This window comes from Daphnia carinata, chromosome 10, assembly GCF_022539665.2.
Source record: "Daphnia carinata strain CSIRO-1 chromosome 10, CSIRO_AGI_Dcar_HiC_V3, whole genome shotgun sequence".
Classification (NCBI taxonomy): domain Eukaryota; kingdom Metazoa; phylum Arthropoda; class Branchiopoda; order Diplostraca; family Daphniidae; genus Daphnia; species Daphnia carinata.
Window position 1 is genome coordinate 5,300,942 of NC_081340.1, and position 21,571 is coordinate 5,322,512.

The 21,571-nt window shown below is 42.4% G+C and overlaps 7 protein-coding genes and 1 long non-coding RNA gene across 10 annotated transcripts; 4 read left to right on the top strand and 4 right to left on the bottom strand.

Annotated features, from left to right (window-relative positions):
* The first annotated feature begins 2,869 nt into the window (after positions 1-2,869).
* On the top strand, positions 2,870-14,944 carry LOC130695930 (post-GPI attachment to proteins factor 4-like). Its single transcript, XM_057518997.2, has 3 exons — positions 2,870-2,986; positions 3,054-4,224; positions 14,935-14,944. Exon 2 carries the CDS (start codon positions 3,088-3,090, stop codon positions 4,204-4,206), a length of 1,119 nt encoding a protein of 372 aa, XP_057374980.1. The 5' UTR covers positions 2,870-2,986; positions 3,054-3,087; the 3' UTR covers positions 4,207-4,224; positions 14,935-14,944.
* Positions 4,358-10,799, bottom strand: LOC130695935 (uncharacterized). Its single transcript, XM_057519003.2, has 5 exons — positions 10,245-10,799; positions 9,783-9,841; positions 6,244-6,347; positions 6,030-6,114; positions 4,358-5,910 (listed from the first exon to the last, which is right to left on the bottom strand). The coding sequence occupies exons 1-5, from the start codon at positions 10,468-10,470 to the stop codon at positions 5,458-5,460; spliced, it is 927 nt and encodes a 308-aa protein (XP_057374986.1). The 5' UTR covers positions 10,471-10,799; the 3' UTR covers positions 4,358-5,457.
* On the top strand, positions 10,918-14,537 carry LOC130695914 (alanine--tRNA ligase, mitochondrial-like). 2 transcript variants are annotated; one of them, XM_057518979.2, is made up of 8 exons: positions 10,918-11,282; positions 11,343-11,597; positions 11,673-11,870; positions 11,934-12,078; positions 12,155-12,294; positions 12,366-13,797; positions 13,864-14,211; positions 14,269-14,537. In XM_057518979.2, the coding sequence occupies exons 1-8, from the start codon at positions 11,002-11,004 to the stop codon at positions 14,470-14,472; spliced, it is 3,003 nt and encodes a 1,000-aa protein (XP_057374962.1). In that variant the 5' UTR covers positions 10,918-11,001; the 3' UTR covers positions 14,473-14,537. The 2 variants fall into 2 exon arrangements, with proteins under 2 accessions (XP_057374962.1, XP_059353171.1); XM_059497188.1 differs by lacking the exon at positions 10,918-11,282 and having other exon boundaries at positions 11,401-11,597; positions 11,678-11,870.
* LOC130695936 (aspartate dehydrogenase domain-containing protein-like) lies at positions 14,464-16,457 on the bottom strand. The gene is made up of 9 exons (XM_057519004.2): positions 16,280-16,457; positions 16,031-16,218; positions 15,906-15,957; positions 15,802-15,839; positions 15,605-15,700; positions 15,194-15,331; positions 15,094-15,136; positions 14,983-15,022; positions 14,464-14,900 (listed from the first exon to the last, which is right to left on the bottom strand). The coding sequence occupies exons 1-9, from the start codon at positions 16,320-16,322 to the stop codon at positions 14,693-14,695; spliced, it is 846 nt and encodes a 281-aa protein (XP_057374987.1). The 5' UTR covers positions 16,323-16,457; the 3' UTR covers positions 14,464-14,692.
* Positions 14,789-18,093, top strand: LOC130695942 (uncharacterized). Its single transcript, XM_057519014.2, has 6 exons — positions 14,789-14,928; positions 16,890-17,080; positions 17,147-17,313; positions 17,376-17,557; positions 17,627-17,861; positions 17,946-18,093. Exons 3-5 carry the CDS (start codon positions 17,163-17,165, stop codon positions 17,711-17,713), a joined length of 420 nt encoding a protein of 139 aa, XP_057374997.1. The 5' UTR covers positions 14,789-14,928; positions 16,890-17,080; positions 17,147-17,162; the 3' UTR covers positions 17,714-17,861; positions 17,946-18,093.
* LOC130695925 (transmembrane protein 145-like) lies at positions 17,722-20,112 on the bottom strand. Its single transcript, XM_057518990.2, has 12 exons — positions 19,981-20,112; positions 19,840-19,914; positions 19,703-19,777; positions 19,432-19,632; positions 19,289-19,373; positions 19,146-19,217; positions 18,925-19,074; positions 18,684-18,856; positions 18,409-18,581; positions 18,309-18,337; positions 18,157-18,248; positions 17,722-18,092 (listed from the first exon to the last, which is right to left on the bottom strand). The coding sequence occupies exons 1-12, from the start codon at positions 20,074-20,076 to the stop codon at positions 17,874-17,876; spliced, it is 1,440 nt and encodes a 479-aa protein (XP_057374973.1). The 5' UTR covers positions 20,077-20,112; the 3' UTR covers positions 17,722-17,873.
* On the top strand, positions 18,292-20,754 carry LOC130695951 (uncharacterized). The gene is made up of 8 exons (XR_009421903.1): positions 18,292-18,351; positions 18,414-18,629; positions 18,697-18,865; positions 18,931-19,036; positions 19,130-19,223; positions 19,291-19,573; positions 20,022-20,259; positions 20,367-20,754. It is a non-coding gene; the product is annotated as an uncharacterized LOC130695951 (long non-coding RNA).
* LOC130695939 (uncharacterized) lies at positions 20,357-21,546 on the bottom strand. Of its 2 annotated transcripts, none has more exons than XM_057519011.1 (4): positions 21,439-21,546; positions 20,846-21,130; positions 20,726-20,789; positions 20,357-20,653 (listed from the first exon to the last, which is right to left on the bottom strand). In XM_057519011.1, the coding sequence occupies exons 2-4, from the start codon at positions 21,110-21,112 to the stop codon at positions 20,376-20,378; spliced, it is 609 nt and encodes a 202-aa protein (XP_057374994.1). In that variant the 5' UTR covers positions 21,113-21,130; positions 21,439-21,546; the 3' UTR covers positions 20,357-20,375. The 2 variants fall into 2 exon arrangements, with proteins under 2 accessions (XP_057374994.1, XP_057374993.1); XM_057519010.2 differs by having other exon boundaries at positions 21,366-21,477.
* Positions 21,547-21,571: the final 25 nt, after the last annotated feature.

Sequence of the window (21,571 nt, forward strand, 5' to 3'; positions counted from 1 at the left end):
AGCCAAATGGAAATTACAACCGTCCGCGGGAGAGAGAGTAAAGCGTTGCGAAATGCAAAAGATTGTGGACTCGGGCCATTTTCGTCCCGTGAGAGTTCGTGTTCCGCGCCCACCTATTCCGTCTTTCTTATAAACATTCTTTTTTAGTTGGCGCATATATCATACCCTGCTGGCTAAACGCTCTCCCGCTGGTCGGTTGGATTCGTTCCATCTTTCGTCATAAAAAAAAAAAGCTTTTAGTTATCTATATGTTATTGATATGCGTATGAAGGAAATAGCAAAACAATTGACGTTCTTTTTTTCTTTTTGTTCACGTCCGGGAATCTTTTAAAACAATAAAAAGTACAAAACTAGATCGAAGAATGTGCAGCCATCTAGCGGATTTTTTATAGAGATTAAACATAATTCTTTTTTTTTTCAAAAAATAATTCTCTAAATATTTTATCTGGTCCATTGCAGATAATAGCAATTCATTTTTTGTTTTGTTTCTAGATTATCAAAATCAACGCTGGAACTAATGACTTTCTAGCTCTTCAACCACACCCAGCGTTCTGGGAGGATTGCCTTTGTGTCATGGACGTTGCAGCAGAGTGGTGAACAACAGAAAGGATGTGACATCATCCGTATGGCTACCAGAAACCACCGACTCTTTTGTGTGTGTCACACAAAGATGTTGTGTAGCTATAAACACCCCCCTGACGCAAAAAAACTCACTGCGGACATTGTGGGAAAATGGTGATAAGCATTTTGTTGTGTTGTCACAGATTGGGAAAGGGCGCATCGAAACGAAGAAGCTTGTTCTTTTTATAGCCTAACAGGAAATCGAATTTCGATGCATTGCGTATCCGACCGACGTGCCGTGAATAAATGCAAAACGATCGTGAAAAATGATGAAGCCTTGAGAGAATAAGAAAACGACAGCTGACGGAAGAGCAGATCAATGATCTTGACAGCCACCCCATCCCGAAAGGCAAACTCACTACATCCTAAATATATTTATATTAGCGATCATCTTCCACTTGAGACGGGACAATGCGCTTTTCCATCATAAGCTGGACCGAAAAAAGAAAATGGGCTCCGAAAGTACATGCTCATCATCAATCCTTAATGCTGCTGCGTGTAAGATCAGAGAGCTCACGAGACTTTTTCTGCAGGCGGGAATAAATCTAGAAAAAGAGCAAGGACCTCTTTTTTTCTCGTAAAAGCAGTTCTGCATGAGGCACAGCTGTTGATTGGAAACCGTCTTTCACACAGACAAGGGCGGAGTCGACAGTAATGGGTACACACAGACGGAGGAGTCTGATAACGACAGCCCATTATTTCACCCTCTTCTTTTACCCTTTTGACTTGATTGTGTATTCAGCAGAAGCTTATCACCCATTTTCAAAGTTTTCTCCGCTCTCCGTAGTTGCCTTCGTTTATTTTCGTCCTTTTGTTTTCCTTTTTTTTATAAGAGAGGACGTGTCATCGTTCCGGGGGGCTTCTTATTGTGAATGGAAGACCACGGTCGGGAGAAAAAAAAAAGGCCATTGGCTAATGGATTCTCCCTATGACGGAACTACCTACACAAAAAGGGGAAAAATCTCCTGAGAACAGGTCAATATTGAGACTGCTGGGCACATATCAATCGCGGTTATGAAGCAAAAGAACAAAGAGCGGGCAGAAGCTTCTATCTATATAATATCTGTATACGGAACCTGTTTTTTCTTGATGGAATGAAAGCCCGTCATTCGTGTTAGTTTACCTTTTGTCATCATCTTCGGCATGTTTGTAACATAATAGATGAACGGTCTATCTACAAGAGCACGCTAAGATTTAAGGGTGGAATGTTACATAACGGAAAACGTCAAAGAACATTTCTAAAGGCCAAAACTAAAATTAGACTGACAAGACATTCCATTCAAATACCGGTAAGTATGCAACATCCGATCAGCTGGTCCCCACAAAAATACGGCAGGTGTTGTTTAAGAATTGAAATTCAAACAATGGACAGTTAACATAAAGAAGGCCATCTGTGTTATGCTTGGCTGACAGTAGAATATTTCGAGGTTAAACGGATAAGAATTTATAGCTAAAAAAAAAAAAAAATCAAAAGAAAGCTGAAATAAACGAGCTAAATAAATAGATGGTGAAAGTGCGCATTATGAATCCGATCCTTACAGGAGCGGTATTTTTAATTTAGGGTAGTTAGCCTTTTTGAGAATTACAGAGAGGGAGGAAGAAAAGAAAAGGGATGACGTAGGCAAATATAATTACCGAGAGGAGGACAGTCATTAGTCACGCTCGGTCTCGATACAGCTGATGGATAAACCTGTTCCAACTGGGCCGCTCTGGTTGATCAAGATGTTGGATTGAATGAGGACTACGATATAATGAAACAAACAAAAAAAAAAATAAAGAGAGACAGCTTGATAAGTGACGTAGTGTTGACGATAATTGATTGAATGAAAGAAAATGATCAGCTGGAGCGAAAGATTCGCGTTTGCTGAGCTGTGTGCCTCGTGACGTTGTCCGTCTATTTCCGTCTGCCGGCCCCGACCTGAAAAATTGTAGCTGTTTTTAAACATGTCCAACAGTCAGCTGAAATTAGCAAAAAGTCAACCAGGGGTAGTAAGAAAAGGGCCACTTCTTTTTATCTGTTTTTAAAAAAGCCGGCTTAATAAACCATAGCAATAAATCGCGTTTCGAAATGAATTAAAGACTTGAATGGTCCGTTATCATGAATCTCGAAAAAAAAAAAGAACCGCCTCGTGTCGACACTCTGATAAAAATACATCGAGTTTCAAAAAAAAAAAAGAGCCATTTTCTTGTTTGTTGCTAGTCACGATATACGACAACGTTCACGGAGCTCTACAGCGACCAGTCTTTTAAAATACCCGTGTATCAGTCGAAGAGATAAGGATCCTTTTTTTTGTTCCTTTTTGTTTTCTTTCTTAGTGCCACGTCGCCATCGGCGGCCAGCTGGATGTTCGTTTCGGTACCGCGGGTAAAAACTCAGCTGCTATTACTTCCTGAAAACCAAATAATCTTTATAATTGTCGTTTTTTAATTAGTTTCAGTCAAGTGTTAGGGGTTGAATAGCCGGAGATGAGATATGAAGCAGCTGGATTAACGGTCTTGTACGTCCTGACATTTTTGATCGTCTTGCCCGTCTTGTGCAGCACGTGGCGCTATTCTGCCTATTATCGAAGGGCAGAATCAACGGATGAAAATGATCCATCGGTCCTTTCTTATTTGTCCGACGTGACGACCAGCGTTAATGATGAGGCGGACGAACGGCCATTGTTTCTTCTTGTGACGATCGTGACAGTGAGACGGGAGGGCCAATTTTACTTGAGCCGCGTAGTGGCCCGTCTGCATCAGTTGTTATCTGCCTACAATGGTGGCAACGGAAACGACGGTGCCATTCGAGCCATGATTTGTAACGTTGACCAAGATCCACAGCTCCATCAAGAGGCTCTTGACTTGCAAACCATCTATCCGGTGGTCCGTCGTTCCGTCCAGCAGGCCATCAGCTACGACAATCTGATGGATAAAGAGAAGGACGATTACATCTTTTGTTTGAACGCTAGTCGACATTATCACGACGAGATATCCATCAAAGAACGGCAGTCATCCGGGACTTATTACATCCTCGTGCTGGAAGACGACGCCGTCCCGCTCGATGACCTTTTGCCCGTCACGCGTCGTTTAATCGACTATTTGAAAATGCGTCGATCAGACGAGGATTTCTTCTACGTCAAGCTCTACCATCCCGAACGACTGCAGAACTACTGGCAGCCGGAGCCGTGGCGGATCGCTGAATGGCTGGCCGTCTCCGTCCTGTCCGTCTTCCTTCTTCGAGTCGTGCTCGGTTTGCCATTGAGGCGACACTCGTTGTGGATTGTTTATTTCATGGCGTTGACCGAATGCCTCGGCCGTCCGCATTTGCTGCAATTCAAGCGATGGATGTTCGCCCGTCTCGCAAGTCCGGCTGCGGCTTACAATTTGCTATCGGCCACTGAATGCTGCACGCCGGCTATGCTCTTTAGCAACACTTCCGCCTACCTGGCGTCCGCTTTCTTGTCATCCATCACCTGTAAAAAGGGCTACGCCAAAGACACGGCCCTCTACCTCTACGCACGTCAATCTGGCCGTCAAGCTTTTGTCGTCGAACCGAATCTAGTCCAGCATATTGGCCGAGTTTCAACTCTCCGCTTCAACTAAGTCGCCTTACTTTTTAATGTGCCCCAATCATTTGTGTTTTTGTTCTTTTACTTGAATAGATTATATGAAAACATCTAACCAAGCAAAAGAATTGGGGGTAGGCAAAAGAAATTCAATCAACACGTTTCATTTTTTTTATGTGCATTGTGGATGTAGTACGTACTTTCATCGTGTAATTATCTGCAAGACAGCGGATAGAGAAGGTCACAATGTGAATAATAAAGAGAAAATAGGAGAAAGGAAAGACAACGGATGTGTGTGCATCACACGCACACACACAGTCGAAAGAAATTCTAGTAGACAATGGAATTGTCGAGAAAAGAAGAACTATACAAAGTACAATCAACGAGTACAACGGTCACAAAATATACTAAACAAACACAAAGAGAAAGAGGCCAAAAATGTACAATTTTCTTTTTGTATACAATATAGGGTGTAGGAAATCTTTTTCGAATGATCGCGCCAAAACAAAATCCCCCGAATTTGCTATACACTTTTTTTTAATACACAAAAATTCGGGTACGTGTATACACGTCATATACTATAACAAAATAATAGAACCAGACAAAAGAAGACGTATTTATATAAAAAGAAAAAAAGCCAATGGTAATGATAGCGGTGGACATTTTTTTCAAAACGGTATGGCATCATCGCGCCTATTACTTAACTCCCCCCTTTTTTGTGTGTGGAAAATTACATATTTTTTTTTTGTTGTCAAGCTCTCCCGCAGAGAAAGCGACGTTATATATTTTTTTTTTCTCTCACGCTATATAAATCCAAGGGTAGGCAGAAAAAAGTCCCCCCCACCTACACCCAAAAAACCCCAACCCCCACATATGCTTTTCAGTCTAGACTTTTCTCACGGGGTCCGGCCGGCAAATATTGTGGACAATCAAACACCACATAACAAACAAATCTAAAGCATACATACACACACACCTCTTTCCTTTGTCGTCAAGCAAAAGAAGAAATGAAAATAAAAACATGGGAAAGAAAAAAGGACATTCTCTTGGTAAACCAATCGATTAATGTCATCATTTTTTTCTTTTCAGTGCATCAAGCTTGTCGCTTTTGAGTATTAAACCAATTGTTCATCCAAGCAACGAAGCCGTTGTGTGTGTGTGTCTAGTGAAATCATGGCCGACGGTGGGGTGGAGATAAGAATTAGAATCACAGTCCATCTTCTTCTTTCGTAGAAATCAATTTTTGCAAAAACGAGCTGAAAGAAACGCTGTTTGGAATCACGAGAATTTACGCCGACGAAACGCAACAACATTGGCAACACAGCAGCCGTTTCCATAGCGACGTTTTCTTGTTGGCATTTTTCTTACCTCCTGCCGGCTGTTTCGAAGCGCTAAGGTTATTGTCGGCCATTTTGCTGCGCCGCAATGAGCAGCGCAAGAGGAGGCCGCCGCGTTCCGTCGAGCCGCTGGCTTGCGAGAGCCGCCAGTTTTCGCGGATGGAATTGAGGAGCCGGTTGCCCGTGCGGCCAGAGCGGCCAGACGAGGTGGCGGCCGTCAATCGGCGCAAATCGTCATTGCTAGACAGGGCAGCGACGATGGCCTCGTCAAAGACTTCCTTCAGGTTGCGTTGCGTCAGAGCCGACGATTCGACGTAGGTACGTGCTCCCAGTCTGTCGGCAAGCCGGATGGCCTCCAGCTCTCCCACCGGTTTCTCTCCGTAGCGAGCCAGTTCAATCAACACCTGGTTTGAGGCCAAAACATTTATTATTGTTCCCCTTTTTTTGGTTGGGTGCGCATTTTCCTTTTTCTTAAATGATAAGACACGAGAAGTAAAAAAAAAAAACAGGAAGTAAAACTCACTTTGACATCGGATCTTAGGTCGGCTTGAGTCCCGACTAGGATGACTGGCGTGTCGGGCGAATGGCGACGGATTTCCGGTAACCACCTGAACCGAATCAAAGACGGAAAAAGAGAGAAAAACAAGTTGTCAGATGGAGTTTGAATAAGAATGCAGAAAAAATGGCAGCGTGAAACACGATTCCAGTGCGTGGTAGTTGTCTCATTTTCTATTTACCTGGAGGCGACGTTGGCAAAAGAAGCGGGAGAGACGACGCTAAAGCAGACCACGTAGACATCAGTGCTGTCGTAACAGAGCGTCCTTAGGTTATCGAAATCATCCTGGACGAGAAAAAAAAACAAAAAAATGAAAATATTAAGGACGCAATCCCGTTATTATTATCAAACGAAAAGAGACGGCAATGATGCATTTCAGGGCCCCGCTATTTTATGCTACGAATAACGTGACAACACGACTATCCCACAGCTCTTAAAACATGACAATTTTTTTTTATCTGTCACGTCTATGTCGAGATTATAATGCACTCGTTGTTTTATTATCCTAATAGCTTTATGTATACAATACGAGAATTATATATATATATTTTTTTTTTATATACGAGGGCACTTGATAACAATCAACTGGATTAGAGCCAGAATAATCAAATCTGTAGGTAGTAGAGCATCTCGTTGTCGTCGACCGGACGTCAGTAATTATTTTTTAAATTTCGGAATTGGATTAAGGTCAACAATATTCTAGATCCCTGGAAAAACAACGAAAGCTCTTTAAACTTTCCCGACAAACGGAAATCGCAGAGTGATCTTACCCCAGGTGAAAATAACAGACAGGTGTTCTAGTACAACAAGAATCTAAACAAGTTTCCTGTCTAATAAGAAAAAAAATATGAAGCAATCAAATGATAAAAAAAAAAAGAATTTCGTGACTGCTTGCGTCATCGATTTCTTCACGACGGCCAAAAAAAGGGGGACAAGGAAAGTGGCGACAATACTGTCGGCTGCAATTGGATTAGACACTTTGTCAACTAGGCCGTAACAATCAAGTGTTCGTGAGTGTCGAAAAAGGGCCTTCTCGAGGGGGCAAGGGAAGAAAAACTAATGCGTAACATTCCCGAAAATGTGTCTACATTGATGTTGGTCTTCAAGGGGAACGCGGGAATTGAGTGCACGAGCCAATAAACACATTCGAAGGTTCTTTCCATCCTTTACGTTAGTTACCATTATAGATAACTAGCCTCACATTATTTTATTTTTTTAAAGGAAATATATATATATACAGTATATGTTTTCAAACTTTCGACGTGTGTGGTCGTGAAAAAAACACGCTCGGTCGTCCTGTTATTACGACTTTGGTTACTCATCGGCTCGCTCTCCCCCTCCTTTTTTTTTAGGTTTCTCCAGTTGGCTGGACGACTGGAATGTGCCTCCATATCGAAAAAAAAATGCGGCAAACGAACAACGGAATCCAAGAGAAAAAAAATCACGGCTAATCACGAACTGGACAACAGATGACAAACATTCCCTGAAAAAAAAAACGGCGTTCACGCACGAATGCTCCAAACTCTCACCCCCGTGTCTCAAACTTTCATCTCACGCGGATATGATTAAACCCCTCAAAGGCAACAAGGATCTACTTTCCAGCTTCCCTTTGTTGTTGTTTCATGTACAACTCATTATCTTTCTAGTCCAGACGCTTCTAATCCGGTTTGTCGCCCTTAATCTCTCGTGCGCTCGGATAATATTCCAGGGGTGGTTTGTAAACTTTGCCCGCGTCTCTTTTTTTTCCGCAAACCGATCATAAAAAAAAACCCCAATAATTTGTTATCTGAGGGGAGATGTACCCAACGCTCTATCGACTGGACGCACTCTCTTTAAACGTAACTGTGGCGACGTTAAGAATCGTTAAAAATAAATAGAAGGGCAATTTTGTTTTCCCCACTAAAAATAAAAAATGCGAGGCTAATCGAAATGAAGTCGAGCGTGAGGCATAACGAACCAGAAAACCGGGAGAGAGTGGTGAGGGCAGCGTGACGTCAGTCCCAACTTCGTTATCAAGACAAAAGTCGTGAATAAACTTTGAATCATTCGATGTCTATCGCTCGTTTTCGAGATTAAAAACAAATACAAAAAGCAGAAAATAAAAAAATCCGTTGTCTTTTTTTGAAAGAAAAAATCCAAAACGTCTGATTGGTTAGGTTACGCAAACAGCCCTTCCCTATTGGCGAGGAGTGGCTATATCTCATATAGCCGTAGATAGACACACGACGTACCTGTGTGCCAACACCTGCCTTTTTTAACCTTTCATTATTTTTTTTTCGGAAAGGAAAGACAGAGAAGAAACAAAAAAGTGGGTCGATCGGGGTCAAAAACGTCCCCTCAAAATGGAAGGAAGGTCGTCTTTTACACACAAATAAATTTGGGAAGTTTCCATTTTTTTTTTATGGGGAGAACTTTAAAAAAAAATGTCCTCCAAAAAAAAAAATGAGCGTGGGAAGGAGGTCGAAATAGTTATATTCCAACGATTATCCCTCTTCTCCAAAAAGAAAACAGAAAGCGATTGCAACCACATATGTTTGGTAGCTATAAAGCGTAACCATGGCCGAAAGAATCCTCTCTCTTTCTTATCGTAGGCAAACAATTACATAGAAAAAAGACACGTGGATTCAATGTGACGTCATCGACCGTGACTCACTGATCACCACCTGACCCGGTGCAATTGGAAATAAGAAACTAACCAACAGAAGAAACGAGAGATTTTTTTTTCTATGTGATGTGAATCAGTTAGGGTCAATGTGCTAGCAGACACAAAGAGGGAGCTATCCAGTGTATAAATATTTTTTTGATGGACTTTTGAACGTTCTCCGGTTTGTTATGTTCCTATTTTTTTTTCTTCTAACGAAAAACTAGAAGGGGGGGTTGTATCTCTTTTTTTTTCTCTTGGCTGAGCTTTTTCATCTTACCTCGAAGCGATTCCTGGGTTACCACCTGCCCCCTCCTGGCCCCGCTCACCTTTTGTTGCTTCTCTTCCATCTTTCTTCAGGGCTTTTTCATTTTTATCAAGCCGCTCTTTTTTTCTCGTACCTTTCTCTCATCTTTTTTTTTTTTACCTTTAAAATTTCCCTTTTTTGTTTCTTCCTAGTTTTTTTTCCATTAGCTCCGCAGGGCCCCACAACTATCATTGACAAAAGGGCCTTCCTTCTCTGTCGTCTTTCCTTTACCTTCCCGTCCAAGGGCAAAATTTTGGACAAGGTTATTTTACATACACACAGACTGTCTGTTGTAGCAGCCGATAGAGTCGACCGCCCAAACTATCGACTTGTATACCAGCAGCTGCACCAGCCCTTTTTCACGCAAGATACACAACAAAGGAGCCGTGTGCGCAACAGGGCGTCCGACGACTTCCTCCGGCCAACGTCCGCCACTATTCAACTACCACCCACCCCCACTCCTCCTATAACGCGTAATCAAAAGTCGGCAAAAAGGAAAATAGTAGCACACAACACAGCATCCGCATTAAGGTCACCTCAATTAAATGCCTTGAGCAGCTTAAAAAAAAAATATCTCTGACGCAACGTCAAGGTAAGATGAAAATGAACAACAAATGTGAAACACACGCAACAAAAGGACAAAAGCTACGCGTTTTCAATGCAACTTCACGAACCGAATCTCGGAAAAAAACAACATTAATAATGAGAAACAAGACTGATACGAGAGGGAGGAAAGATTTCAGATAGAAAAAAACTTCACGTTTTGTCTTACCTGGCCGGCAGTATCGCAGAGTTGCAGCAGTATAGGCTGGTTATCCACATTAACTACGACTGAAACAAAAGGGAAACAAAAAACCAGTTTAGGAAGGAATTAATGTCAGATTCATATCTTTTCGGTCCTGTTGGGATCGATTAAATGGTTAGATTTTAGTAGGAAAGAATTGAGGATCATTTTCCTAGTTTCTCTTTTCAGCAATTAGTTTTTGTTTGATTTGGCTTTGATGTCTATTAGACGTAACTTGTGCCGTGGCACGATGCAAAAAAAAACTTGAATTGGAGATTGCAAAGCAATCTTCACGTTTTTTTCGTTGAAAAAAAAACAACATTGATTGCTGTTGATTGCTGTACTTTCAACTTTGACGATGGAAGGCCTTGGCTAGGGGAAATTACACACGAAATAGCCTTGGGACACACACAAAAAAAGATAGGAAGGTTGATGATGATGATGGCTCACCGTTGTAGTTGTCGAAAGCAGTCGGGATATATTCGGTGGGATAGCCGTTAGTAGTGTAGCTGACAATCAAGCTCGTTTTGCCAACGGCCCCATCACCAACCAGGACGCACTTGATACGTCCACTGTTGTTGTTACTGCTGCTGCTGCTGCTGCCAGTGCTGCTGCTGTTGGCTGATGGCATGTCGCCGTAGGAATTCTGCAACTGCTCACGCAACAAGGGAGGCATCTCATTTGTCTCCCTCTCGTCCACCGTACACACGAATAACTTCGCTGTAGCCAAGAATGAGACTCGATGCCTGAATATCGATGAGTGTGGATCGTGCCGATTCGCCAACTTAAGTGAAAAGCGCACGACCACGGTTTCAAATCACCAGAGTTTGCCCTTCTTTTGTTACGTTTTTCTTGCTTTCACTGGTTTCCCTTTTCAAACTGCTGTCTTCGAATCACGGTGATTGCACTTAACCACAACACAAGCACCGTTTGACGAAGCCAAGAGACACGTGTGGCTGTCCTCCTACTATTCCACTTCGACACAGCACTGAACAACATCCAATGACGGTACGGATGCTTATATAGTGCTATGCTAGCGCCACCAATGTCGTTCCCCTAAACCAATGTTTCGTCTGCTTTTCGTTTTCCTCAAAAGTGCAAATGGATTTGGCGCGCTAAAGATCTTTGATCATTATGCAAATTTCACCAGTACTGTAGAATCGTTGAATTTGTATCTCTCGAACCTTCTTTGCCAGTAATTAACATAATGTTTCAGAGCCTAGCGTTGTGGAACAAACTCAGTCGGTTGAGGAGAACGAAAAGTTGTGCATGCTTGTACCATTCTAGTTCTTCCTCCAAGGAGATTCGAGAAACATTCTTGGATTTCTTTGCTCGCGAACATTTACATAGCCGAGTCCCCTCGAGTTCTGTGGTACCTTATGGAGATCCTTCTCTAGCTTTTGTAAATGCTGGAATGAATCAGTTCAAGCCTGTCTTCCTTGGTCAGGCTGCGCCTCAGTACCAAAGAGCTGTTAACAGCCAGAAATGGTCAGTTATTTATTTTCCCATGGTATCTGAATTATGTTGGCTAAACTAGCTTTGTTTTAGTATCAGAGTAGGTGGGAAACACAATGATCTGGATGATGTTGGCAAGGATGGGTACCACCACACATTTTTCGAAATGCTTGGATCATGGTCTTTCAACAACTATTTCAAAACAGAGGCCTGCACCATGGCCTGGCAGTTGTTGACTGAGGTTTATCAAATTCCACCACAGAAATTATTCATCACATATTTTGGTGGCAATGAGTCGCTTGGTCTACCATCAGATGAGGAATGCAGGGAAATTTGGCTTTCACTTGGGTAAGTTGTGAAACCAGATGTCCTCCTTTTTTCAATTCCTGAGCTCACATTTTTAAAAACCTTGTCTTGTCATAGGGTAGCTCCTGATCATATTCTGCCATTTGGGATGAAAGATAACTTTTGGGAGATGGGGCTAGTAGGTCCTTGCGGACCCTGTAGTGAAATTCACGTCAACAGAGCCGACTTGGAAACAGGAGTCGCCAAGGCATTGGTAAATCAAGGAAGCGAAGATGTGGTAGAAATTTGGAATTTAGTATTCATGCAATACAACAGGTAAAAAAAACAGTTGGTTGTGAAAGTAATTTCCTGAAATAATCACTTTTTTTGTTGCGGTAGAATATCTAATCAAATCTTGGAAAAATTACCTTCTCATCATATTGATACCGGTATGGGTTTGGAACGGTTGGTGGCCTTCTTACAAAATAAAAAATGCAACTACGAGACGGATCTATTTCTACCTTTAATCAATGCCGTTCATCGGGTAGGAAAAAAACATATGAGATCGTTATACATTAAAATTAAGAGTGTTTGTATCTCCATCTTTTCGATTTTATCAGATTTCACGTGGAGTTCCCTATCAGGGCTGTTACGATATGGTTACCGTTCAGGGCCAGCGTGATTGGGCGTATCGATTGTTGGCTGATCATAGTCGGATGATCACGGTTGCGCTGGCTGATGGCGCTTTCCCAGATAACAAGTAAAACTCGTTATTTGATTTGTCCATGATCCGCTTGAGTAATGTCATTGAATGTGGTTTGTATTCTACAGTCATCGCCTGCGGCGGGTGATGCGACAAGCCCTGGTAACCGGCCGGAAGTGGTTCAACCAAGACGCATCACTACTGTTGGAGCTAAGCCAGAGAGTTGCAGACATGATGGGCGGCGTATACCCGGAACTGACTCGGAATTTGAGTAACGTCCACATGCTTTTGCGGTTCGAAGAGGACGTCTTTCGCGACCATCTGTCTAAATCCGGCCGCGAATGGTCCGGCATCGTCAACCGATTCCCAGAGCTGTCGGCTCTTCCAGTCGACCAGCAACCCGGACTCATTGCCGGACTCAAAAAATTGGAAGAGTGGAGAAGCTCTTCCCGCAGCGATGAGGTACCCGGTTCGCTTGCCTTCAAACTTTATAGCACCTACGGTCTGCAAGAAGATTCCATGCAATTATTGGCTCAGCTGAAAGGCTGGAATGTCGATTGGCCGGAATTCCATCGGTTTATGGCCGATGAACGGATGAATACCAAAACCCAATCGACCGCAGCTGTAAATAGCTCTCATTTCCAATGCGGTTCAATCAATGTTGCGTCAACGAATTGGCAATGCCAAGATGTGTACACTCGCAATTCCGAGGGTCGCTATATTTTTAAACCTTTGGACGCTACTGTGACAGCCCTCATCAATCACGATGGACGTTTGATTGACGCTGCTAAGGCTGGTGATAAAATTGCCGTGATTGCTGACAAGAGCTGTTTCTACTACGAGGCTGGTGGACAAGTAAGCGATACTGGACGCTTGGTTTGGCCAAGCGGTTCAGCACAGGTAGAAGAAGTCCGTCACGTAGGCGATCATATTTATCATCTGGTGGAGGTCAACGAAGGAAACTTGCGGATCAATCAAGTAGTTCAAATGGTGCTGGACAACAGGCTCGATACAATGGCTAACCATACAGCCACTCACTTGCTGCAAGCTGCACTCAAGGCTATTCTCAAAGTCACTTGTCAAAAGTCAAGTCACGTGACGCCAGAACATTTCCGTTTCGACTTTGGTCTCTTCCAATCGGAATTCACCGTAGAGATGATCTCACAAGCCGAATCGACTGTCCGTAATTGGATACGTCAGTGTCTAGCCGTTGACCGATTGATGTTGCCTCTCCAGCAGGCCGTGTCTCTGGACAGGATCACGCTTGTGCCCGGCGAGAGTTACCCGGATATGGTCTCCGTCATTCGAATCGAAGAAAGCGGGAAAAGCGAGGCCATTAGTCTAGAACCGTGTTGTGGAACTCACGTCCGCAATACGGCCGATTTAGAAGATTTCGCTATTTTGAGTGTCAAATCTTCTGGCATTGGAAGTCGGTCCGTTAGAGCCGTTACGCGTTCAGTAGCCAAACAATCACATCACAGAGCAGAAGATTTGCAACGTGAGCTGAATCTCCTTGAAGACGCTGTCAATAGTAACCCCGTTGAGTCTAGCCAACTGAAGGTAAACGGATGTACTGTCCTTCAGTTTATAGCGTTTAATAATTTGCATTTTTCTTTATTAACGCAGGAATTGGATAAGTCCTTGAAACAGTTTCGTGAAACTATCAATAGTGACGATTTGCCAGTAGTGGTCACTAAGCAACTTGCCGTACGATTAGAAAAATTGGAATCGTTTATCCGACAAGTTGCCCAGGAAACATTAGCGAGAATGATGCATCGTCAAGTTGAAACAGCTATCTCTGATGCGGGGCCCGCATCGTTTGTTATCGTCTGCCTGTCAATACCACCCGACATGTTAGAAATCGGCCGCGCGAAGCTCTCTTTGATCAAAGCCACCCGACATTGTCCCAGCAAGCCAATTCTAGTCCTGGCTTGGGATGACGGATGTTTGATTGGCCGGTGTACAGTTCCTCAGGTTTTATTTATTCTATTGTTTTACGTGTTATTGAAATTTATACACTTATTGCCATAGGAAATGGTTACGCCACATTTTGATGCCGAGAAATGGGGCAACTGCGTCATAGCCATTATCGGGGGCAAAGGTAGTTCGCCTAAAGGTCAAGATCCTCGATTCAACTATAACATACGTAGTCGGAAATTAACCAACGACGTTAAAGAGTCCGTCGAGCATCAAGTGCTACCATTGGCGTCAGACTACGCCAAAAGATCGTTGTAACAATTTAATGTATGTCAATGGTAGAGAGAAAAAAACAAACATACAGCAAAAGTTTTTCAAGAAAATATCAAATATTCATCTTAATCCCACGCATTTTTGTTGCACAACGTAAGTTTTTTTTTTTTCAAATTTAAGTGCGGGATTTAAGCGCGGAATGTTCTTGTAATAGCAGGTAAATGTTTAGCATGGAGATTGCTTCCTTTCTTTTTTTTACGATTCTTCAACAGAGAATGAATCCTGTTTCCGGGTGGTAGCCGTGACGGCGGGCGGCGTTCAAAAGAGATGAAAAGAAGGAGCCAAAAGTGGCCGTGCCGGTGACGGCGCCGGGATCGGCTGGGTTCTTGCGGATTGTTTTCGTGGTGAAAGTGCGTCCGTCAGCTTGCGACGGTCCAGTGACCTCTACTTCGATTACGTGCCAGTCCAATAAGCTGCCAAGAAGATTTCCCACATTTCAAGGTAAAGTCCTTTTTATTATTTCTGTTTTTTCCAAGCGAAAGCTACCTGGCTTACCTTGGATCAGCAATGATGCGTCCGTATACCATATCGAAACCTAAAAATTGAATTCCACGTTTTATTGACGTTGTCGCATCGCTAGTTACAATCTCAAGGTTTTTCTTTTACCTAGATTACTCGCAGCTACGGCCGCTGCTGCCATAGTATTCACCTAAGGATAAAATCGTAAATAGCGATTGCGGAGTTTAGGTACGTAAAAATGACTCACATTGTTAGGTGCCAGCGGGCAAAGTTGACGAACAGATCCTTCGTGGACGACTTTGGGTTCTGTGATGGTCGTTATGTCGCCTTCAGAATCAGTTAATTTGAAAGAGGACGGGTGTTTTGCCATAGTTATAGTCAGGCCCTGACGAGAGTTCCAAATGATTAATGAATCATAGCCAAGGTTTGATGAGTCAGTTCCTTAATGACCCACTTATTTTCAATTACAACTGATGAATTCAGGTATACTTTTTTGCGTGGTATAGGAAATGTGCTTAATTGATTTTGACATTTAGATTGACCTAGATCCTTTCGTCTAAACATATCTTACAATGGGGAGACAATTTTTTAAAACGCTTTTTTTGGGGGCAACATCGTGCAACTTTAGTATGCAAATACTATTTTGGTATACATTTACCTTTAGTGTGCCTTGAAGAGCCATCCTTCTGATGTCCTCTCCGCCCCAGAGCGCGCCGCTGGGCACGTACACAGCCCGGTTTTGTGTGTTAGTGGCCTATTTAACCAAATTTTTGTTCTCAACGTCAACGTTCTGTCTGTAGGTTGCCTTATAGAAACCAGACTTCACTAAAGCCGAAAAAAGCTCTTTTTTTTTACCTTCTGCAGTAGGTCGTACGTTTCCTGGTCTGCCAAGGCTGTTTAAAATTTGATACAATATTTGATGTATTTAAAAGAAATTGTAGTGGGGAAAAAATAGATACCGGTTGGACTTCCGATGAAATAGGCTCCGTGTTCCAAGAATAGTTGGCCATACTATTTGATGTATATCATTCGATAACGTTAGTCGATTGTTTGGGGGGGGGGGGACGTTACATGATTCGTTTACCTTCTTGGTAATCGATGGGTGAGCTACTTCTACGATCAGATCGACCTCTAATTCGAAAATGTTTTCCAGTTTGTCCAAGATAAGAGATGGCGCCACGTGACGGTCTATCAAAACATGCTTCGATCGATTCCACACGAAAGCGATTTCGAACTGCGGATGGGATTCGAGCATGGAATAGAGATACTGACCTATATACCAGACGTACCGACCGATAACAGTAGAAACAATAACATCACATTTTGTCCTTACCCAAGTGTCCAAATCCAACGATTCCAATCCTCAGTTTAATCATGTCGTTCACGTTATCTGTTTGAAACAATTCCGGCAACGGTTTGACAGTTGAAAACACGCACACTTGTTGTTGAATCGCTCGCCGAGCGTCTTCACTCCACCAAGGTCGCTCAGAATTGGAAGAAGGGAGGGGGAAATCGCCGTAACAAACCCGGCCATACTCCGCAGGGGAAAAGAATGATGTGGAAAAAGAATCAGGCCGCCTCTCTAGCGGGCATCGTCCAAACTACAATTTCTTTACAGGTTGAAATATTGCGCGTCAATCTTCTTTTTAAATGGAATAGAAAGGCGAGGAGTAATCAACACGGAATTGGATTAAATGTCACATCAACAACCCGACCATTTCATTTCCCATCATGTTTTATTTCCGCGTTTATCGATGCCCCAACACCTCCCGTATACGGTCCTTATTGATTTTTGCGCAAATTAAGTACATTATTTTCTTGCCGTAACACTTTTCATTTTACGACCGGGCATGCGTGCTTAGTTCTCGTGGGTTTGTTTTGACAACGTTAGTTGATTAATCGAGTGGCCATGTTTCAAAAATCAATTTATTTTTACATTGCAGGCGGATGAAGCTACCGGAATATTATCATTGGGCGTATAGAGTACACGGCTGCTGCTGGACATTGATCAGGCAGGCTACATAAAATATTTGTAACTATCTATTTTACCTCGTGTTGCGGTTGCCTCTGTGACCTGAATCTATGTGAACGCATGCGTTTCTGATTCTGCTAAACAAATAGATGGGAAAACTACGTGGGTTTCTTAAATTCGTGTAGTCGAGTATCCTTGTGAACTGATGTTAGACGTCATGAACTCGAGGTTTCTTCGCCAATAAATGGGGTGCGGTGCGTCGAGTCAAACCAGCGCGTTGGAAACTTCGCCCCCGGACGGCCAGACAGCTGTGGAGGAGGACTTGTCCGAATCAGGCGAAACGGCCAGCCTTGCACAGTCGTCGCTAAGTTACGATTTGCATCCACTGATTAAAGGTAAATCTTTAATACCTCTGAAATTCCCTAAGCCGCTTAGTGATTATTTCTTTAAATCCTAGAGATGAAAGCTCCGATAACTTTTGAAGTACCTGGACAGAACCAGGACGAAAATGGCGAGGCTGTTTCAATCATTCAGGCTCATCCACCCAGACGATTGCGACGTTTGGAAGATGAACAAATCAATTTGTCGCAAGAAGAACTGGAACGCCGTCATGCCTTAGCTGAACAACGTCGTCAAGAGGTATATATAGTGTCTTAACAAAATTGGTTTCAAATAATGGAATTTTTTTAAATGTCTTGTTTTATTAAGGCATTGAGAATGCGCGCTCAAAGTGCCCGCCTTTCCACGGCCAAAGGACCGAGACGCCAACTCTTGGCTCCAATTGCCAACGAATAATTTGCACTTAAAATTGCACTCAATTTGAAGCACCAAGTAAAAGCGCACCAATCCTTTTGAAAATCCCGCCTAACACCTGTGATATTCTAAGGAAGATATCACAATCAAAGATACTGTGCGATGTATTTGCACGTATTGAGAATACACGGTAAATAAACATTTAATGAACAGTTCCATTACTAATGGCGTAAATCCCGTTAGGGTTGTTGTAACGTAACGTTGGCTCGTATAGATGATGGGGAAATCGATCCAGGTCTAAATGATTAGGTGCCAAACTGTCTTCTGATTGGCTGCTTATGCGCTGTTCCATCACCCCGATCTGGGAAGTACGGACGTGGTAGGGGAAGTTACTATTGGCGGCGTTCGGACGAGTCAGCACCTAGACCACTAACTCTATTACAGGCGTTTGAAGACATGTAAACAAGCACGATCAATAAATGTACCAAGAAAGCCAGAAATCCAAGGAGGGCAAAGGAATGTTCCACTCCTACCATGCTTGTTTCTCTCACCCACTTGTCCACGAGATGATTAGATACTATAAACTCGGTAATGTAAATTTTTAGCCCCTCTATTAGTTTAACTCAATTTATCTTACGGATTATGATGACAGGTCCCGAGACGAACCTGAAAAACGAGAGGTATATGATAATGTATTCATGAATCATCCCTGGGCTTAAATTCATGAAGTTTGATACCACAGCGATGAAAAGAAGAAAAATGGTAGATAGAAACCATTTTTTTCTGGGTAATGTTTGAGCGTGAAAGCCAATCCATAGACAAAAGTCATCCATCCCAGAAATCGCAAAACCAGCAATCCGTAACCAGCTGGAGATTCGTAAACATACAGAACTTTGCCCGGATCGAAATACTGTTGTTACAAGCCGTGGTCCACATAACAACCGTGATGAATAAATGGGTAGGTTACCCTACTGAATGTATAATTACTATGCTCGTGGTAGCAAGACTTTACCTGTCTTTCGTAGGTGAAAAGGGCAATACAAGTCACGCAGTAGAGCGACATGAAAGTGGTCACCTTGACAACGGAACGCGCTCGAAGCCGCGCCCGCGTCACAGTATAACCTTTACCTAATAATATCAGCATCAAAATGTAAAAGATTTCCGATGTTGCCTCGAACATTCGACCTGAAAAAGGTAATCGATCGAAAGGACATTTTAATTTTGATGGCTACGGATGATTATGGATAAAATACCTAAAGTTTTGAGACCCACAGATCCAACCCCATCATTAGCATATTTCCCGTAAGCGACAGTTAATAGAAAGAGGCCGATTGCTTGGAGAAGAACGCTGGTGATGAACATCTTGTAAGTCGAATGTAAAAGTTGCCTTGCTTTCAGCTCTCCTGCTCGTTATTATGCGTACACTTTAATAACGTAATTAACTTCGTATTGTTAAAGATTCAAGAAAACTTACTGCCGCAAAAGATTGCTACCACCGAGAGAGTGATTTGGACCATCAAGAAACCAATCAACATATGCAAAATATCTGCAAGTAGGATCTCTCTTAATAATGCGTATTATCAATCAAGACGCGTAATTAAAAAATATTATTTTTACAGAATTCATCAGCGGAAAAGTGCTGGAACCAAATGTCTTCGCTAGGGCCATTCGTCATCCAGAAACGATATTTGAGAGATAACCCCTAGCAAAGATGAATTATTTATGACGTAATTAAAGGTGCATTTTCAATAATTATCAACCCGTGGCGATGGACAATTGCTAACTGCAATGAACCACCAACGTTCCCTGGATGAACGGAAAGTTCTGTTACCGACACACCGGTATTTGGCTTTATCTTGCTCTAGCCGGATGATTTGACATTCTGCCGACCGTGAATTCGAGGTTAGGTTGATTATCTGATTGTTTTCAATTAGTAGAAGCGATTCGCGTTCTTCACAGCTCTTTAGAAAAGGGTATTAAAAAAAGAATAGGATGTAATGCTAAAGCGTAGATAGGATTAAGAGTGATTACTTTGGTTTGATCGTAAGCTAGTGGCCATTGATTGGGTGTATCGTAATACAGCAGAAGCTTTTGAACGGCGTAATCCTTTGGCGAGAGAACGTCGGTTAACGGATTTCATGCATGCACTATTAAATCAATGGTCTTACTAAGTCGTACTCGACATCATACGAGAATCGGCCTTCCATCGAAAGGAAGCAAAAACGAGCAAGAAAAGTCCATCTCTATTGCAGGATTGTTTTCAATAGAAGATTTGATTACTAACTAAAACAATTCTTAATGTTACTAACCTGTACTGGATCGTTAAGTTGACCTTCGACGTATTTAGCAGGCAAAGGTGGAAAGAGGAAGCAGATCAAGGCCGATCCAACTGCCAGCCGATTCATGGCTACTCAATAATCGTCGGCCAGACACGGTCGCACAGTGACTGTAACAAATGCCCGGTCGCTTGCCTGCAAAATGTCCAGAATTTCCGTCGAGGGAGGAGAAAACCAGAAGTACGCACGAAGGGTGGTGTAAGGGTGTGGACAACGATTGACCTGTGACTATGGCAACCGTTAAAGGAAACAGTAAGAGCTATTTCCTGGAGTATTATTTACATATTTTTCTTTAATGTACTGAACAAAAACCCCCGTAGCTGAATGATAACAACTTTAATTATGTGTATTTTATTTAGGAGATCAAACTAATCACGTTTCATGGCTTTGCGCGATCGGCTAGTGGTTGATGTACTGCTGTTGTTATCATTTCCAGTTAATGATAAACTACTTTTAGAATCTTCAACTCGTTTGGCTATCCATTCTGGAACGTTGCTTGGAGCTGCCCAGGCGAGTTGCCTGTTATACATAACTGCCATCACTGCGCAATGAACAGCAACCAATCCCAGGATGATCAAATTGATGTGCATCTGCATAGCTAGGAGGTAAGCGTGTTGGCCGTGGAGAAAAACAAGGCCCAACGTGCCTGCCATCACGCAATATAACAATCAGTAGTCACCTCTTCCTGCCTTTTAAACAAAACGTATCAAATGTTTACCCAAGAAGAGCGGAAAGACTTTCATGCGACTCTCTGTCCAATTTAGCGAACTCCAATGGATCATCTGTTAATGCGAGATTAATTAAAGCTTTCGAAAATATTGTCAGTGACTAATAGAACCTTTTTTGTGTAACTCGACGCGTTCCATGTTACGTAGCAATATAAATGGTGGCCCATTATAAAAGTGTCACCCATCCAAAACGGGTTAACGACGACTTGTGAAGTGGTCGCAACCGTTAACGTTGCGAAAAGGAAAAAGTATTGCAATCTTGCCATATCTTTTAAAGGTAATGCACGGAAGGAAAAAACTATGTGTGCGTATGCAAGCGAAAGGAACCCCTCAAGGATGAAGAGAACAAAACAGAAGATTTCGAATGGAGTCTCCATCGTGTTAGGAACAAATTTCTATGAATAATAATAAGTCTTTAGCATTTTACAGGTAATGTTCAGATCCAATACTTAAAAGAAAAATTTACTATCTAACTGTTTTCTGTTTCACTATTTATGTCACCATAATAACATTTACGTCAACGTTTGAACAGGTTAAAAAGCCATTCTATTCACAACTACTGCTCGTAAAAACAGACCAAGTAAGTATTACAATACAATAAATGAAACTATGTAATTATACTTGACGAACCTATGTTAAATGGTAAAAAATGATCACTTTTTTCGTAGATGAAAGTGCAGAAAACACCTGTCGAGTAACACACCTTAAAAGCTGAACGTCGTCTGTAAAGGAGAAACCGTTATCTCAAGTGCAAGAGATTTCAAATCGAATTGGTTTCGGTTTGTGAACCGCAACAGCCTTCCACAGACTAATTCTATGTCTACTGCATGAAATGG

Excerpts from the sequence above, each read along its gene's own strand:
- LOC130695935 (XM_057519003.2), bottom strand. The coding sequence starts at position 10,470 with ATGCCTCCCTTGTTGCGTGAGCAGTTGCAGAATTCCTACGGCGACATG. Across the intron at positions 6,348-9,782 it reads TCTGCGATACTGCCGGCCAG|GATGATTTCGATAACCTAAG; the intron begins GTAAGACAAAAC and ends TTTCTCGTCCAG. Across the intron at positions 6,115-6,243 it reads TTTGCCAACGTCGCCTCCAG|GTGGTTACCGGAAATCCGTC; the intron begins GTAAATAGAAAA and ends GATTCGGTTCAG.
- LOC130695930 (XM_057518997.2), top strand. The coding sequence starts at position 3,088 with ATGAGATATGAAGCAGCTGGATTAACGGTCTTGTACGTCCTGACATTT.
- LOC130695939 (XM_057519011.1), bottom strand. The coding sequence starts at position 21,112 with ATGGAGACTCCATTCGAAATCTTCTGTTTTGTTCTCTTCATCCTTGAG. Across the intron at positions 20,790-20,845 it reads CGTCGAGTTACACAAAAAAG|ATGATCCATTGGAGTTCGCT; the intron begins GTTCTATTAGTC and ends TCGCATTAACAG. Across the intron at positions 20,654-20,725 it reads AGTCTTTCCGCTCTTCTTGG|GCACGTTGGGCCTTGTTTTT; the intron begins GTAAACATTTGA and ends GCGTGATGGCAG.
- LOC130695936 (XM_057519004.2), bottom strand. The coding sequence starts at position 16,322 with ATGATTAAACTGAGGATTGGAATCGTTGGATTTGGACACTTGG. Across the intron at positions 15,958-16,030 it reads ACCCATCGATTACCAAGAAG|TATGGCCAACTATTCTTGGA; the intron begins GTAAACGAATCA and ends TACATCAAATAG. Across the intron at positions 15,137-15,193 it reads GCCCGCTGGCACCTAACAAT|GTGAATACTATGGCAGCAGC; the intron begins GTGAGTCATTTT and ends TTTTATCCTTAG.
- LOC130695914 (XM_057518979.2), top strand. The coding sequence starts at position 11,002 with ATGTTTCAGAGCCTAGCGTTGTGGAACAAACTCAGTCGGTTGAGGAGA. Across the intron at positions 11,598-11,672 it reads GAAATTTGGCTTTCACTTGG|GGTAGCTCCTGATCATATTC; the intron begins GTAAGTTGTGAA and ends GTCTTGTCATAG. Across the intron at positions 13,798-13,863 it reads TTGAGTCTAGCCAACTGAAG|GAATTGGATAAGTCCTTGAA; the intron begins GTAAACGGATGT and ends TTATTAACGCAG.
- LOC130695942 (XM_057519014.2), top strand. The coding sequence starts at position 17,163 with ATGGGGTGCGGTGCGTCGAGTCAAACCAGCGCGTTGGAAACTTCGCCC. Across the intron at positions 17,314-17,375 it reads TTTGCATCCACTGATTAAAG|AGATGAAAGCTCCGATAACT; the intron begins GTAAATCTTTAA and ends TTTAAATCCTAG. Across the intron at positions 17,558-17,626 it reads CTGAACAACGTCGTCAAGAG|GCATTGAGAATGCGCGCTCA; the intron begins GTATATATAGTG and ends TGTTTTATTAAG.
- LOC130695925 (XM_057518990.2), bottom strand. The coding sequence starts at position 20,076 with ATGAATCGGCTGGCAGTTGGATCGGCCTTGATCTGCTTCCTCTTTCCA. Across the intron at positions 19,374-19,431 it reads GCAATTGTCCATCGCCACGG|GGGTTATCTCTCAAATATCG; the intron begins GTTGATAATTAT and ends CATCTTTGCTAG. Across the intron at positions 19,218-19,288 it reads CTTTTCCGCTGATGAATTCT|ATATTTTGCATATGTTGATT; the intron begins GTAAAAATAATA and ends TCCTACTTGCAG.